General features: G+C 46.9%; 1 protein-coding gene across 2 annotated transcripts in view; it reads left to right on the top strand.

Moving 5' to 3' along the window:
• Positions 1–15,432, top strand: part of SSH1 (slingshot protein phosphatase 1) — a 102,682-nt gene that overhangs the window by 73,319 nt on the left and 13,931 nt on the right. For both annotated transcript variants that reach the window (XM_021007977.2, XM_021007981.2), the window contains 3 exons: positions 4,493–4,539; positions 9,756–9,902; positions 14,342–14,542. In XM_021007977.2, coding sequence (XP_020863636.1) covers positions 4,493–4,539; positions 9,756–9,902; positions 14,342–14,542 — 395 coding nt within the window. The remainder of the gene's footprint in view (positions 1–4,492; positions 4,540–9,755; positions 9,903–14,341; positions 14,543–15,432) is intronic.

Below are 15,432 nucleotides of genomic sequence, written 5' to 3'. Positions count from 1 at the left end.
TGGGGTGTTTTATTATCATTTATTATTATAAATTTTGATTTATCAACAATCAGTTCCATAAGCTTTTGAGTTTTAAATTTCTTTCCCTCTCCCTCTCCAAGACGGCGTGCAATCTGATTTAGGCTATACATATACATTCCTGTTAAACATATTTTCACATTAGTGATGTTGTAAGGAAGAATTAGAACCAATAGGAGGAACCACAAGAAAGAGAAAACAAAACAGAAGGAAAAAAATAGTAAATAGTATGCTTTGATCTGCATTTAAACTCCATAGTTCTTTCTTTGGATGTGGATAGCATTTTCCATCGTGAGACTTTTGGAGATGTCTTAGATCCTTGCATTGCTGAGAAGGGTTAAGTCTGTCAGTATTAGTCACCATACAGCTGTGGCTGTTACTGTGTACAACATTCTCCTGGTTCTGCTCACTTCACTCAGCATCAGTCCATACAAGTCTTTCCAGGTTCTTCTGAAACCCGCCTGCTCATCATTTCTCATTCATCTACCACAGCTTGGTCAGCCATTCCTCAGTTGATGGGCATCCCCTCAATTTCTGATTCTTTGGTGTGGCATCTTTTTTCAGGAATATGGATCAATCCCTGAGGGCCCAAGGGTTTGTAGCAAATCACTGAGAAAGCTGCAGGCTAAGGGGATCAGGGACTTGAGAAACAGATTGTTTTCATCAGGGAGAATCCCCAGTAAAGTTTGAATTCTGGAGAGCGGTCTGTTGGTCTGTTCTCAAGGCAGTTGTTTAAAATGTGGTTCATGACACTCAACTCTTCAACTGGTTGTCATGTTCTCTTCCACCCCTAGTAATATGTGGACTCCTTTGAGTGCCCTCTAGAATGCTGAGGAGCTTTCAGCAAACATTAAGTGAGTGCCATGTTTTGTGCCCTGTGCTTTCTGTTGTGGGAGATTCAGAGATAAAGAAAACAGGCCACCTTCCATCAGAAATCATGTGGTCTAGTAGGGACTGATAAAACCCTTTCTTCGCAGATAAAAATAGTACTGAATAGAATGGAACAAGCGCCCTAAGGTTTACCAAGCACTTTTCTCCCTGTCCCCCTGTGATGGCGATAGGGTATGTATTTAATTCCTATTTTACAGATGAAGACACTCAGTCTCAAAGAGATAATCCAACTTGCCCAGAAGCAAGGAGATTGTCTGAGCCAGGATTTGAACCCCAATCTGGATCCAAATACAGTGCTCTTTCTATTATACCCCCCTGCTCTGTCATCCAGCCCCCTTATTTAAGGAAGAGGAAACTGAGGCCCAAGGAGATTAAAGAATTGGGCCGAGGAAGGATCTTAGAATACAAGAGCTGGGAGGAATCTTAGGACACAAAGAGTGTCAGAACTGGGAGAGACCTTAGAACATGGAATGTCAGAACTAGAATGAACCTGAGAACAGAGAGTGTCAGAGTTGAAAGGGGCCTTAGAACATGAAATGTCGAAACTGGAAGGGACCTTAGAACAGAGAGTGTCAGAGCTGGGAGGAACCTTAGGACAAAGAGTGTCAGAACTAGGAGGGGTCTTAGAATAAAGAGTGTCAGAACTAGGAGGGGCCTTAGAACAGGGAGTATCAGAAGTGGGAAGGGCTTTAGAACATGGAAAGTCAAAACTGGAAGAGACCTCAGAACAAAGAGTGTCAGAACTGGGAGGGGCCTTAGAACAGGGAATGTCAGGGCTGCGAAGGGCCTTAAAAATCATCTACTCCATCCCACTCTTTTAATGGTACAGTAAACAGGCCCAGAAAGGTCAAATGATTTGCCACGGAATTGGGCAACATGGTTTGGAGGAATGTCCCAAATCTGATTTCTCTGCTTCTAGAGGAAATCCTCCTGCCCATTGTCTGTCTCTCCACTAGGTGGCACTCCAGGCTGAAGGAAGGTGGTGGCCTTAACCGGAGTTTAATTACCTCGTTAGCAGGGGTTCGTGCTCTGTATCACTTTTTCCATGATTGTTCCTAAAGGAATTTCAGGATTTGAGCCATTCTTTTTCCCCACCCTTCCCGTTCCATGAAGTGAATTCTGGGTCAGAGTAGCTTAGCAGAAAAAGCAGAAGAAGTTTGATAAAGGAGAAAAGGCTTTGGTTCCTTTTTAGGTTTTTTGTTTTGTTTGTTTTAGGCAAGTGGGGTTAAATGACTTGCCCAAGGTCACACAGCTAGTAAGTGTCAAGTGTTTTGTCGGAGACCGAATTTGAACTCAGGTCCTCCTGACTTCAGGGCCAGTGCTCTATCCACTGTACCACCTAGCTGCCCCTGTCCTGGTTACTTGTAAAGACCCACTTTGGCCTTAGAGAAAACAGATAATGAAACTTCTGTCTTCACCATAGAGAGGTGGGGGGGTTACAGAGTGCTGCATTACACCATCAGGCAGGGACATTCTGCAGACTGCCTGCTTAACTCCTACAAGCTCGGGCTCTGTGTTTGGCAGTTATTCTAACTGGAAATGATGGTAATATGGAAACAAAAGGCATCAGTAAATTTTAACTTCTAAAATGACTGGTATTGGATTCAGAGGATCTAGTTTAAGATCCACCTATACTCTCTGTGCCTTCCTGGGAAAATCACTTTGCCTTCCAAGCCTCAGTTTCCTCATTTGTAAAATGAAGATAATAATGCTCGTACTGCCTGAATGCTTGTACTACCAAAGGGTGGTTCAAGTCGTCCAACATTTATTAAGCACCTGTCGTGTGCTGGGCACACGAGGACAGTCCTAAGAAAGCAGGTTTACATTATTACCGTAACATTATTTTTATGTCCCTAGTAAAATATTAGCTCCTTGGGGGTGGGTACTACTGTATTTTTCCTTTGTATCCCAGGCACCTTACACACCTCACACCTTACTTATGGACATCATAGGCACTTAACAAATGCACGCTCAGTTATCGATTGAATTGTCCTAGCTCTGCCAATACCTTGCCTTGTGGCCTTGGACAAGTCCTTTCCCTTCTTTCAACCTCTGTTTCCTCCTCTGTAAAATGAATCAGAGAATTGGAGAGTCGACCAGAACCTTTATTCACCATCTGGTCCAACCCATACACGAAAGAAATTCCTACTGTAACATCCATGACTCATGGGGCAGCTAGGTGGTGCAGTGGATAGAGCACCGGCCCTGAAGTCAGGAAGACCTGAGTTCAAATCTGGCCTCAGACCAAACACTTGACACTTACTAGCTGTGTGACCCTGGGCAGGTCACTTAACCCCAGTTGCCTAAAAGCAATAAATAGATAGATAGATAGATAGATAGATAGATAGATAGATAGATAGATAGATAGATAGATAGATAGATAGATAGCATCCATGACTCATGTCTTTAAAGGCCCTTCCAGCTCTAAGATTCCAGGTCACAGAACTGTCTCTTTAGACTGAGAGCCAGAAGAAGTCTTAGAGGTCATCTAGACCCTCCCCCCAGCGTGCGCACGTGTACACACACACACACACACACACACACACATATTTTACAGGTGTAGAGGCCAAGGCATAGAGAAGGCAAGGGTAGTAATGGCCCGAGCTGGAATGTGAAGGAATTCCTCATGTTCTCTTTCCTATGTTCATCATTCCACATTGTGATCTAAGGCCTCTTAGGGTTCCATGGAATCCAGTCAGCCCCAGGATAGAGCCACCTCTGTGTGTGTGTGTGTGTGTGTGTGTGTAGCCTTCTGCTATGGTTAGGCCCCCTGCCCCCTCTGGAAGGGAATCCTTTGGGGAAGCCCCAGGACACGTGCTCCTTGGCTCTTGGAGAACCTCAAAGTGCTCCACTTTGTGGTTGCTGAGAATGGATGAGGAACCCAGCACCAAAGTGACACGATTCTAGTCTCCCCAGAAATTCTCTCGATGACCTGAAGAATGTTTTTTTGAGTGAGTTTTTAAAGGACACTTCCTCTGGAAGGCTTCATGATGTTGGAACTAAGAGAAGGACAAGGAAGGAGTGAGCTTCTCTTGACTCTGTGTTTCCATAAAGCTAATGGGCCACGTCAACAATTACATAATGGAGAAAGGGTCTGCTTGGTTCAGGGCTGGAAGAGGGTTTAGGATGGATTTTTTTTTAGACCTAAGAGGAATATTAGAGCTTAGATCAATGGTTTTGTCAGGGCTAGGAGGGGCCTGAGAAAAGAGGATGCCAGGGCTGGGAGGGGCCTGCGAACAGGGGATGTCAGAGCTGGGAGGGCTTAAGGACCATTCCTTCTATTTCAGCCTCAATTTACCAATAAGAAAACTGAGCCTCAGAGGTTAAAGAGATCTTCCCACAGCCAGAACCCACTCTTGCCACCATTGCTCCCTCCAACCCCCCACCAGCTCCTTGGTCCTGAGCATCAAGGACAGAGTGGTGAATTACAAAGGACATTTCTTTGAATCAGACCCTTCCACTTGATACCTCAGCCTTGACAAAACCCTTCCCCAGCAGTGACTCTAGGGCCAGACTATGGGTGTTTCTTGAGGCTACAGCTATCTGAACATATTGGGATTTCTGTGTATTCTCTGTTTCCTAGGGCTCTGAGTGGAATGCGTCCAATCTGGAGGAGCTGCAGGGCTCAGGGTAAGTACATTTAATCAGGCCCAGGGAAGGCTGCCATTGACCTTCAGCCCCAGGAGTAGAGGCCTCCAGTGGCCGGCCAGGAACAGACTATTGTCCGTTCTACCTGTCAGTCCCCCTAGCAGCTGGCAGAAGCAATTAGTAGCTCTGACAAAAGTACTTCAAAATGTCATTCCCTGAATAATTCATGAGTCTCAAATGGTCGGGCTTTCTATTTTTTGGTGTGGAAATGGTTTTTAAAAGAAACCCAAATGTCACAGATGAACGTTGGAGACTGCCACGGTACCTCAGAGCAGGAAGGGGCCTTAGAACATGGGATGGGAGGGGCCATAGAATAGAGAATGTCAGAGCTGGGAGGGGTCTTAGAACATGGGATGTCAGAGCTGGGAGGGGCCTTAGAACATGGAATGGGAGGAGCCTTAGAACAGGACATGTCAGAGCTAGGAGTTCTCATTAGCCTTTCCTAGCACCCTCTTTTCTACCCGGAGTCCTAGAAGCTCAGAGCTGGCAGGGCCCACAGACTGTCTTGTCCAGCCCAGGCCTAGCACTATCCCCTTTGTACCGTCTTGGCCAAGGGGTCATCTCACCTCTACTTGGACGCCTTGGATCATGGGATCAGAGATTTTGAGCTGGAGGGGGCCGTAGTGGGGTCCAGTCCAAGCCCTTGACTTTACAGATGAATGATCGGCAAATATTCTTAATAACTTGTTCTGTGCCTCGCTCTGTGCTAAGCCCTGAAGATAGAAATACAAAAGAGAGACAAGCCCTGCCCTCCAAGAGCTTTCATTCTAATTAGAAAAGAGGCAAGAGGTGGCCAGGGAAGGGAGAAGGCTGAGATGGAGCCCTGGGGCAGTAGAATCATGCACCCTTTCCTGAAGCTCTGGTAGGATTGGCTTGGTTACTGTGCCCAGGGAGAGAAGGAGGAGGATCCAGGAAATGGACTTGTAGGATGAGAGCTTGGACTCTGTGACATGGAAGGACCGTAGGAAGGTGAGAAAGACCTGCTCTACTCTGCACTGGTCAGACAGACCACATCTAGAGGGCCACTGGGACCCAGGACAGCTAAGGGGTCAGAGACCATGCCATATGAATGGATCTGTCAACCAGCATAAGCACAGCTCTGCCAGGCTCAGTACTAAGCTCTGGAGATACAAATCCTTACCTGGGCATTAGTCCCTGCCTTCAAGAAGCTTCCATCTACTGGGAAGATTAGTTGGAAGATGGGCAGATTTTTAGCCTGAAGAAGAGAGGTCTGGGATTCAGGGAGTAGGGATTGGAGGGGGGGGGTCAAGTAGCTGGCCCCAGATATTAGAGGCAGCAGGGTGCCACAGTTCATAAGTCACTGGACCTCGAGTTAGGAAGGCTGAGTTCAAATTGAGCCTCAGATGTTTACTAGGTGAGTGACGCTGAGCAAGTCACTTTAACCTCTGTCTGCCTTAGTTTCCTCATCTGTAAAATGGAGATGATAATAATACCTCCTTCACAGATTTCTTTTTTTTTTTTTGAGGATAAAATGAGAATATTTGTAAAGTGCTTTGCAAATCTTAAGGCATTATATAAATAAGTTATTATCAAAAGGCCCACCATGTTGAAAAAGAATGAGGCTTGCTCTAGAGGAGGAGATCCAGGAACAAGGGGGAAGGTTGTAGAGAGGGTCATTGAAGCTTCCTAACCAAGTTGTCCAAGGGTGGGATGGGGATGGGCAGGGTTATATGGGCTGTCCCTCACTGGGCGCCTTCAGGCACCAACTGGAAGGCAGTTTGCTGGGTGTAGTGTAGGTTGTTTTTTGGGTATGGGTTGAACTGGCCGGCCTCTAAGGTCCCTTCCAGTTCTGTGTATCAAATTATTAAGTCCCTTTGGTGAATTCTATGCAGGGGATCAGATATTTTTTTTTAAAGCTCTTGATGGTTTATGGTACACAAAGAAGGATGTTGTAAACAGAGACAAAAAGGAGAAATCCAGGGAGATTTGAAGGAGGCAGATCCCAACTCAGGCCCCCTGAGCTGAGCTTTGAAATCAGTCAGTCATCAAGCATTTATTAAGCTCCTTCTATGTGCCAGGAACTGAGCTGAGTGTGGGGGATACAAAGAAAGGCCAAAACCAAAATAAACCAGACTGAGCTGTTAGGGAGCTCACAGGGCAATGGAGGTACAACTCAAACCCAGGTCCAAAGCCAGTTCTCTGTCGACTCACCTCCCTGCCTTGAAGAGGGTGGAGATGAGGAGTATGTGAAAATGGCTGAGATGGTTTAGGGAACATCTGGTAGCCCGAGGTTGTAGGAAAGTGGTGTCTTTTGAGGGCCGAGGAGGGCCAAGTGTTAATTATTGTGAAACAAGACAGGAACAGTAGGTTGGATTCAGGTGGTTGAGGACTGCTGATACCAAGTAGAGCTGACACGTTCTCCTAGAGGCTATAGGGAGCTCCAGAAGGTTTTTGAATAAGGGAATAACAGGGTCACCTTGAGCCTCTGAAATCAGTCGTTGAGCATGCCTTTATTAAGCACTTTCTAATGTGCCAGGCACTGTTTTGCTGCTGATCTGCTCTTTTCTTCTTGGGGCTAAGGTATGGTCTTTTCTCCCCCTGGTATGTATATTTTCTTGGGGATGGTCCAAAATTCCCTTTAGAGAGTCTTAAATACCTGTAAACTCAAAGAGCATTGAAGGAATTCAGGATGGATCAGCTTAGGGAGTGACCTGAAGCAGGGAGATCATTTAGGAGGCTGCTGTAATTGTCCAGGTGAGAGGTGATAGGAGCTTGATGCTAAAATGATGTAGAGGGTGAGGGGAGGAAGAAGACAGTTATGCCAAGTAGAAAGGTAGAACCACCAGGTCTTAGCTGCTGGTTGGATGTGGGAGATGAAGGGGATATATGAGTCTAGGATAAACTGTGAAGGCACACCTGAGTGACCGAGACAAAGGTGCTGCCCTCCACCAAGACAGCTGAGTTGGATGGAGAAACCAGTTTTGTGGGGGGAGATCATGCATTCAAGTTCAGGCCATATTGAGTTTGAAATGCCGATTGGGTTTGCCAGAACTGACACACAGGGGAGAAATTAGGAATCTCTAATTACTGTTCACTTGATTCCACGGTTTGGTTTTTTTCTTAAATAAGGTATTTTGGTATTTTTATATCATCCTAATTTCTCCCTAGAATAAATAGTATTTTTAAATACTATATATAGCAAAAAAATAATAAAAGAGAAAGAATGGAAAAAATCAGTATAACTGATCAATACATGGAAAAAGTCTGAAAATATGTATGTACAGCATATAAATTGTATACTGATGGACCTCTCACCTCTGTGAAATGATGGAATTCAGAGTCTTCTCATCTCTGTATTAGAGTCTTTTTTTGATTTTTATAATTTTATAACATTCTTTTCTGATTTTTTTTCTTTGTGGTTCATTCCATTTCTTTTTTTTTTACTTTTCTTTTTTTAAATAATATTTTTCTCCAGTTATATGTAAAGACAATTTTTGGTTCTTTCCATTTCTGTTGTAGTCCTTGTTTATGTTGTTTTCTTGACTCTCCTTCCTTCATCTGCATCAGTTCATGTAGCTCTTTCCATGCTTCTCTGTATCCATTGCATGTATCATTTCTTAGATTGCAGTAAGAATCTGTGACATTCACCTATCATGCTTTGTTTCTCTATTCCCCAGTCGATGGGCATCTACTTTGTTTCCAGTTCTTTGTCATCACCAGAAGTCTTTTCATTAGCTTTTAAGCTTTAAAAAGTGTTGGAGATGTTCTCTTTTCAAAAAGAAAAAACTTGTTTCAGGGAACAAAGATCTATTTTCCTTCCTGTGCCTCACCATTAAAAAAAAGAAAACCTAAGAAGGAAAAATAAAGTCTTTGTAACCAATATGTATAGTCAAACAAAACACATTCCCACATTGGCTATGTCCAAAAAGTAGATGTCTCATCGTGTGCCCACAGTTGCTGGGATTTTCTGAATAAATACTGGCCTCCTGCCTGCCAGCAACAGTGTGGGGAGGCCAGAAGCCCTCACTCCACAGCAGGATGGGAGACAAATGTTCCAATCTGGATTCCAGGGAACAGATGTCTGAACATTGCTATTTTTTTTAAAGGGGGGGGAGAGGGAAAAAAACCAAACAGCTGAAGGAGACCAGATCACCCTTCGGCGGGTCCACCCTCAGGCATCCACAAATGACCACATGTAAAAGTCAAGACTAGACGAATCCCAAAATACATTTCTGGGGCCACTGGAGATGTTTTCTTTCTCTGGAAAGTCTGTTTGAAAAGTGAGGGTGGTGATAAGCCGTGGCTTGTGCCCCCACGCCTAGAAGATGCTTTCTTACGGTAATAACAGCTTACATTTCTGCAGCACCTGATGGGGTTTTATAAACATTAGCTCATTGGAACCTCCTCAAAATCCTGGGCAGGAAGAAGGATAGGAGTCATTACCCATTTTTTACAGGTGAGGCTAGCCAGGGTCCCGGAAAGGTGAAGTCACTGGCTGAATGGCACCCAGCATGTCGGCAGCCAGGCCAGGATTAAAAGATCCAGGGCTAGGGCACTGAGGCCTTTCCAGTCCAGATGAGATCTGAGTTAGGCCCTTTCCCTTCCTTTTTCTATAATTGCTTTGAATTTACAGAGCTCCTGAAATTAGAGGTATCAGCGAAACTAACTAATAAACTAAGGAACTAACAGAAAAATGTGCCCAACTTTTGAAAAACATTTTAAGTGGGTTTTTTGTTCTCATTCTAAAGTATTTCTAAAGTCTGCATGGGTAGAATCATAGAAAGTCAGAGCTGGGAGGGGCCTTAGAACTTGGGATATCAGACCTGAGAGGTGCCTTAGAACAGGGGATGTCAGGGCTGGGAGGGCCTTGGAACAGGGGATGTCAGAGCTGGGAGGGCCTTGGAACAGGGAATGATAGACTTAAAGGGGGCCTTTAGAACTTGGGTGTAGAATGTTAGTGCTGGAAGGGACCTTTAAGGTCTATCGCCCAAATCTGTAGTGTTAGAAACTGAGGCCCAGAGAGAAGTGAGTTGCCTGAGGTCCTCTGGAGCTTGGAAGAGGCAGAACCAGGCCTGGCACCCACATCTCCTGCTGCCCAAGTCCTTCCGTTCATTCCACCTGGTGGATAGTGGTGGAGGTGGGATGGGAGGTGGACATGGGGCATTTGGGAGGGGAGGAGAGGACGGGTTCAGGTCTCGTTCTCACTCCCTCTTGTCTCGTGTTCTTTTTCATCACAGTGTTGACTACATCTTAAACGTCACCAGAGAAATAGACAACTTCTTCCCAGGCCTCTTTGCCTACCACAACATCAGGGTCTACGATGAGGAGACTACGGACCTCCTCGCCCACTGGAATGAGGCATATCATTTTATAAATAAAGCCAAGTGAGTGAGGGGAGGCACACGATTGTAGGGAATCCCTGGCTTGGGCTTGTCTCTGAATTAATCAACATTTATTAAGCAGCTACTGTGTGCCAGGTGCTTCAAAGAGTGTGGGCTGTTCTGGGGCAGGAGCCCAGGGAGAGAAAACACCACGGCAAGTGTTTAGTAAGGACCTCATCTGTGTCAGCCCTCAGTTCGGGGTCCAGGAGGCCAACAATGCCCCAAATGGTCTCTGCCTTTAAGAAGCTTCCATTCCATCAATCCAATATCAGGATCATGACTGTTGTGCCTACTTCCCAGGGCTTTGCAAACTCTAGAGCACTTTGTGAATCCAAGCGATTATTATTATTAACAACAACAACAATAATAATTGAGAGGCAGTGTGCCCTTGAAGCTTACTTCAAGTCTTTGTCAGTCAGGCCCTTTGTGAGCCTGGCCAGCCTTCAGTGCCCCAGGCAGCTCGACTCTCACATTTCACAGCAGGTTGCAGATCTGTTTAATGAACTCCTTCTTCTGGAGTTCCCAGTACCTGATGAAATCGCAGCTCATTGATGGCTTCCTGGGCCATCCTCACTAACGTAAAAGGTGAAGGTCCCAGCAGGCCCAGGGACTGGGCACAGGATGCCGAGATGGTCAGGGATTGTTTATTTACAGTTTGTTTAGATGCACAGGAGCAGAGAGAATTCGGGCCTTTCAGTTTAACATCAGGAGATAAAATAATCTCAGCCTTGGGAGAGCACTCTGGTTCATGAAGCTCTCAGGCCTCATTTGATCAATGAGGCAGCCCTGCAAGGTGGGACGGGGACTCCACTAGTGATTTTCTGGTTCTGGGAACTCCTGGATGAGGAGTGTCCCCAGGTGGCACAGTGGATAGAGTGCCAGGCAAGTCTATAATATTAAAATAATAATAACAGCTAGCAATCCTAGAACACAAAGCACTTTACAACTATTACCTCATGTTGTCCTCACGACAACCCTGGCAGAGGAAGGTGCTATTACTATCCCTATTTTTATAGATGAGGAAACTGAGGCAGACAGAGGTGGCGTGACTTGCCCAGGGTCACACAGCTAGGTAGATTTGAAATCAGGCCTTCCTGACTCCCAAGTCCATCACTCTGTGTACTTTGCCACGCTGCCCCCATGATATTAACAGTTCCCGCCCTCAAGGAACTGACAGTGTCCAGCTGGGGATGGAGGTTTGGTGTTGTGTGGATACACAGCTAAGTGAGGTACCTGATAGAGTGTGTCAAGGGCAGAGAGAAGAATCAGACAAAGAACTCTAGGAAGACTGGGGAAGGAAGCCACCATGTGACTCTCGAAGGCCAAGCTTGGATTCAAACCCAGGTCTGATTCCAGATCTGGCCTGTTTTCCACTTTACCATATGTGCATCTTGGCCCTGGCTCTGACGCTTTCTGTTTGACCTTGAGAAAATCATCCTCTGTGCTTCCCCAATTTTTTCTTTTAAAAAAAGGGGGTGGGGGTGTTAGACTCTGTGACCTCCAAGGTTCCTTCCAGCCCCTGTGAATCCTAACTCTTCTACTTCATGGAGATGTGCCCTTTAGCAGGTCACACAACTTCCTTGTGCCTCCATTTTCTCACCTGTAAAATGGGTATAATATTTACACTACTTATATAAACCTTAAAGCATTATGGATTATCCTTCTTCCAAGGACCAAGATATGCTGGTCTCTTCTTAGCCCAGTTCCTGGCACTGAGTAGGTACTTAATAAATGTTTGTTGACTGACTATATTCACATCCCAATGGGAAGATTCAGAAGTCCCTTAAGAGAGACTCTTAAAGACTTGTGGGCTCCAAAAAGCATTGATTTGGGACGTGGAATTTGAAGGGAGGATGCCGGCACATCTGACGGCCCCCTCCTCCCCAGCCGGCAGAGCAGCTGTGGGTAACATAAACAGTCTGGCTGCCAGATCATTACCTTCAGCCCAAATAAAGTTTTGCCCATTCCTTATTCCAGGTGCTGCCCTTCCTTCTTCTAGCCAAGCAAGCCGAGCCAGGGAGACCTCCCTCCCCTCAGTCCCGCCTGGCATGTCTGTCATAAAATCAACCCTTTCTCCAGATTCCTGAGGATAGTGAAAAGTCTTCATCTGGCCCCAGGCCCCGAGTTCTGGAGCTCAAAGGCTGTTTTGACCTGGAGAAAAAGACCCATTTCTAAAACATACAAACAGTGATTAGAGGAGTCTAGAACTGCAAGAGACCTCACAAGCCTGGTCCAACCTCCTCATTTCACAGTGGAGGGAGCAGAAGCCCAGGGGTCAAAGAGATGCAGGGTCCCAGATCTCAGGCTGGAAGGTCCTTTACCTAGTGACGAGGTTCTAGTCCAACCCCTCTTTTCACAGAGGAGGAAAAGGAGACTGGGAGAGTTTGACTCACCCAAGGTCACACTAGTAGTGAATACCCAGCAAGATTTGAACCTGGTCCTCTGGCTCCCAAGTCGGGGCTGTTCTTCTCCCCTGCCCCACCCTTTCCAAGCATTATGGCACAGAATATTAGACCTAGAAATGCTTCCTGCTACATTGCTATTTATCATAAGGTTTAGAGCCAGAAAGGGCTGCTTCTTTTTTTTTCTTTTGTGAGGCAATCAGGATTAAGTGACTTGCCCAGGGTCACACAGCTAGTTAAGTGTCAAGTGTCTGAGGCCAAATTTGAACTCTGGAGTGGTTTGTCATTTCCTTCTCCAGCTCCTTTTACAGACGAGGAAACTGAGCCAAACAGGGTAAAGTGACTTGCCTAGGGTCACACAGGCAAGTAAGTGTCTCAGGTTAGATTTGAACTCAGGGTCTTCCTGATTTCAGCCTGGCACTCTACACACTATGGCACCACCTAGCATCCCCCAAGAAGGGGCTTGAATATCATCTCTTCGAGCCAAACTGCTCTGCTGCTGTTCTTTAGACACAACATTACACGGCTGTCCCGGATGCCCAGAATGCTCTGCCTCCTCCCCTGTGGGTGGCTTCCCCTTTCTCCAACACTCCGCTCAGATGCCACCTCTTACGCAAGGACCCTGAACCCTGACCCATGCCTCCCCAGCTGTTAATGCTCTCCTTCTAGAAATTACAGTGCAGTCTTTTCTTTCCTCTTCTCTTTCTGCTGCAGACCTCTGACTCTGTAACTGTAAGGTACTCCCAGTGAGGAAATTCCCTTCCCCAGTGCAGATCAGCACCTGCTCTGAACCTTGCCATCTTAACTGAGTTGCCTGAGATGGAATTTGAACTCAGGTCTTCCTGACTCTGAGCCCAGCTCTCTATCTATCCTTATATCTAGCTACCCCAATTCAAATCAATTCAATCATGGCATAGTGGATGGGCCCAGGAATTGGAATTGGGAAGAACTAGGTTCAAATCCTGCCACAGACACTCAAGAGCTGTGTGACCCTGGACAAGTCAGTTTAACTCTATGAACCTCAGTTTCCCCATTGGTACAAAATGAGGAGGATTGACTGTACAGCTTTTAAGGTCCTTGAAACTCTAAAGCTAAGGTCCTATGAACTAAATTGAATTAGAGCCAGGCTTGAGCTGGACCTCCTAAGAAACCTGGCTCCAATTGCTGTTTGGTCCCTTTTCTCTGCAGGGAGGCTGCTGCTCCCTGACCCCCACCTGCTTTTCTGCCTTGCCCGTCTCAGATGACAGACTCCCCTGCAGCATCTGCTCTGGGGCCGGGGACTGACTCCCCATAGGATCTTTTTCAGAGCCTGGGCCTGACTCCCCATAGGATCTTCTCCAGGGCTGGGGCCTGACCCCTCATAGGATCTTTTTCAGGGCCTGGGCCTGACTCCCCATAGGATCTTTTCCAGGGCCTGGGCCTGACTCCCCATAGGGTCTTTTTCAGGGCCTGGGCCTGACTCCCCATAGGATCTTTTTCAGGGCCTGGGCCTGACTCCCCATAGGGTCTTCTTCAGGGCCTGGGGCCTGACTCCCCATAGGGTCTTCTTCAGGGCCTGGGGCCTGACTCCCCATAGGATCTTTTTCAGGGCCTGGGCCTGACTCCCCATAGGATCTTCTCCAGGGCCGGGGCCTGACTCCCCATAGGATCTTCTCCGGGGCTGGGGCCTGCCTCATTGGGAGCTCATCTTCCGGCTGCCTGATTGCTTTGGGAGCCTGGACAAGGCTTCCCAGCTCCATCCCAGATACACCCTTCTTAGACCTGCTCTTGCCCTCGGGCAGAGCCAAAAGCAGCCAGGTCCCTGGGCAGGGCCTGGCTTGGCCTAGCTGATGTATTTTTCAGTTTGGGGGATTTCCTTTCATGGGTGTGTTTGTAACATGTTCTGTAAACATCCAGGGCAGGCTGGCTGGGGTGGGAGGGTGAAGAGGGTGAAGAGGGTGGGGGTGGGCCTGATGAAAGGAAAATCTCCCTGTTTTTCAAAAGCTCAGTCTCGCTTCTTTTCTTCTCCTCACCTGGCCCTGGCCTGCCCTTCCTCCCCAGGAAGAACCATTCCAAATGCCTGGTGCACTGTAAGATGGGTGTCAGCCGCTCCGCCTCCACGGTCATCGCTTATGCCATGAAGGAATTCGGGTGGCCCCTGGAGAAGGCCTTCAACTACGTGAAACAGAAACGAAGCATCGCCAGGCCCAACGCGGGGTTCATGCGGCAGCTGTCTGAGTATGAAGGCATCCTGGACGCTAGGTGAGGGCACAGCCCCCTGGGCATGGACAGCAGCAAGAAGACTTGGGTTCAAATCCACCGCCAGCAGTCACTAGCAGGCTCTCTGAGCCTCAGTTGCCCCGTTGGTGAAATGGGGGTAACTCCACCCAGAACCATCCTTCTAGGGTGGCTGTGAGAATCTCACGAGAGAATGTGTACAAAGTGCTTGGCAAAGCTGGGGAGAAAGCACTGCAGAAACCTCGGCTGTTATTATTATTATTGTACAGGAGATGGGTTTTATTTGATGATCTTTGAGGTCCTTCTAATTATGCATCCTACCCTGTGAACATAGAGCATCTTAGATCTACAGCTAGAGGGGACCTCGGGTCATTGGGTCTACCCTTTGCATTTTACAGTTGGGGAAACTGAGGCCCAAGGTCACACCAGAAGGATCCTAGGTCTAGAATTAGAAAGGACCTTCAGAGGCTTCTCGCCTAATCTAGAGATGGAGAAACTGAGGCCTGGAGAAGCCACAGCAGGATTAAGTAGCAGAGTCAGGTTTCAAACTCAGGATCCCCCCTCTTTGGGGCTACCTCTAACATTCATTCGTCACCGATGTTTATAGAGCACTTTTAGGGTTTGCAGAGATTCAAGGATATTATCCCAACAGCCCTGGGAGGCAGGTGTTACCAATAAGATTGTCTCCATTTTATGGGAGAGGAAACTGAGGCAGATGGCAATGAGGTGATTTGCCCAGAGTCACTTACACAGCTAGTAAGCGTCTCAGGCAGGATTTGAACTCAGGTCTTAATGACTCCAGGCCTGGCGCTGTATCCACGGGGTGAGCCTGGCTGCCTTACTAGCCAGGGGAGGACAATTTTAAGATGACTGGAAAATTTAACATCCCTCTCTAGTTCCTTTCCCCCTGGATG

Source organism: Phascolarctos cinereus, unplaced genomic scaffold (assembly GCF_003287225.1).
Source record: "Phascolarctos cinereus isolate Bilbo 61053 unplaced genomic scaffold, phaCin_HiC Scaffold_4;HRSCAF=312, whole genome shotgun sequence".
Lineage (NCBI taxonomy): Eukaryota > Metazoa > Chordata > Mammalia > Diprotodontia > Phascolarctidae > Phascolarctos > Phascolarctos cinereus.
This window is presented reverse-complemented; position numbering and strand designations above follow the sequence as displayed.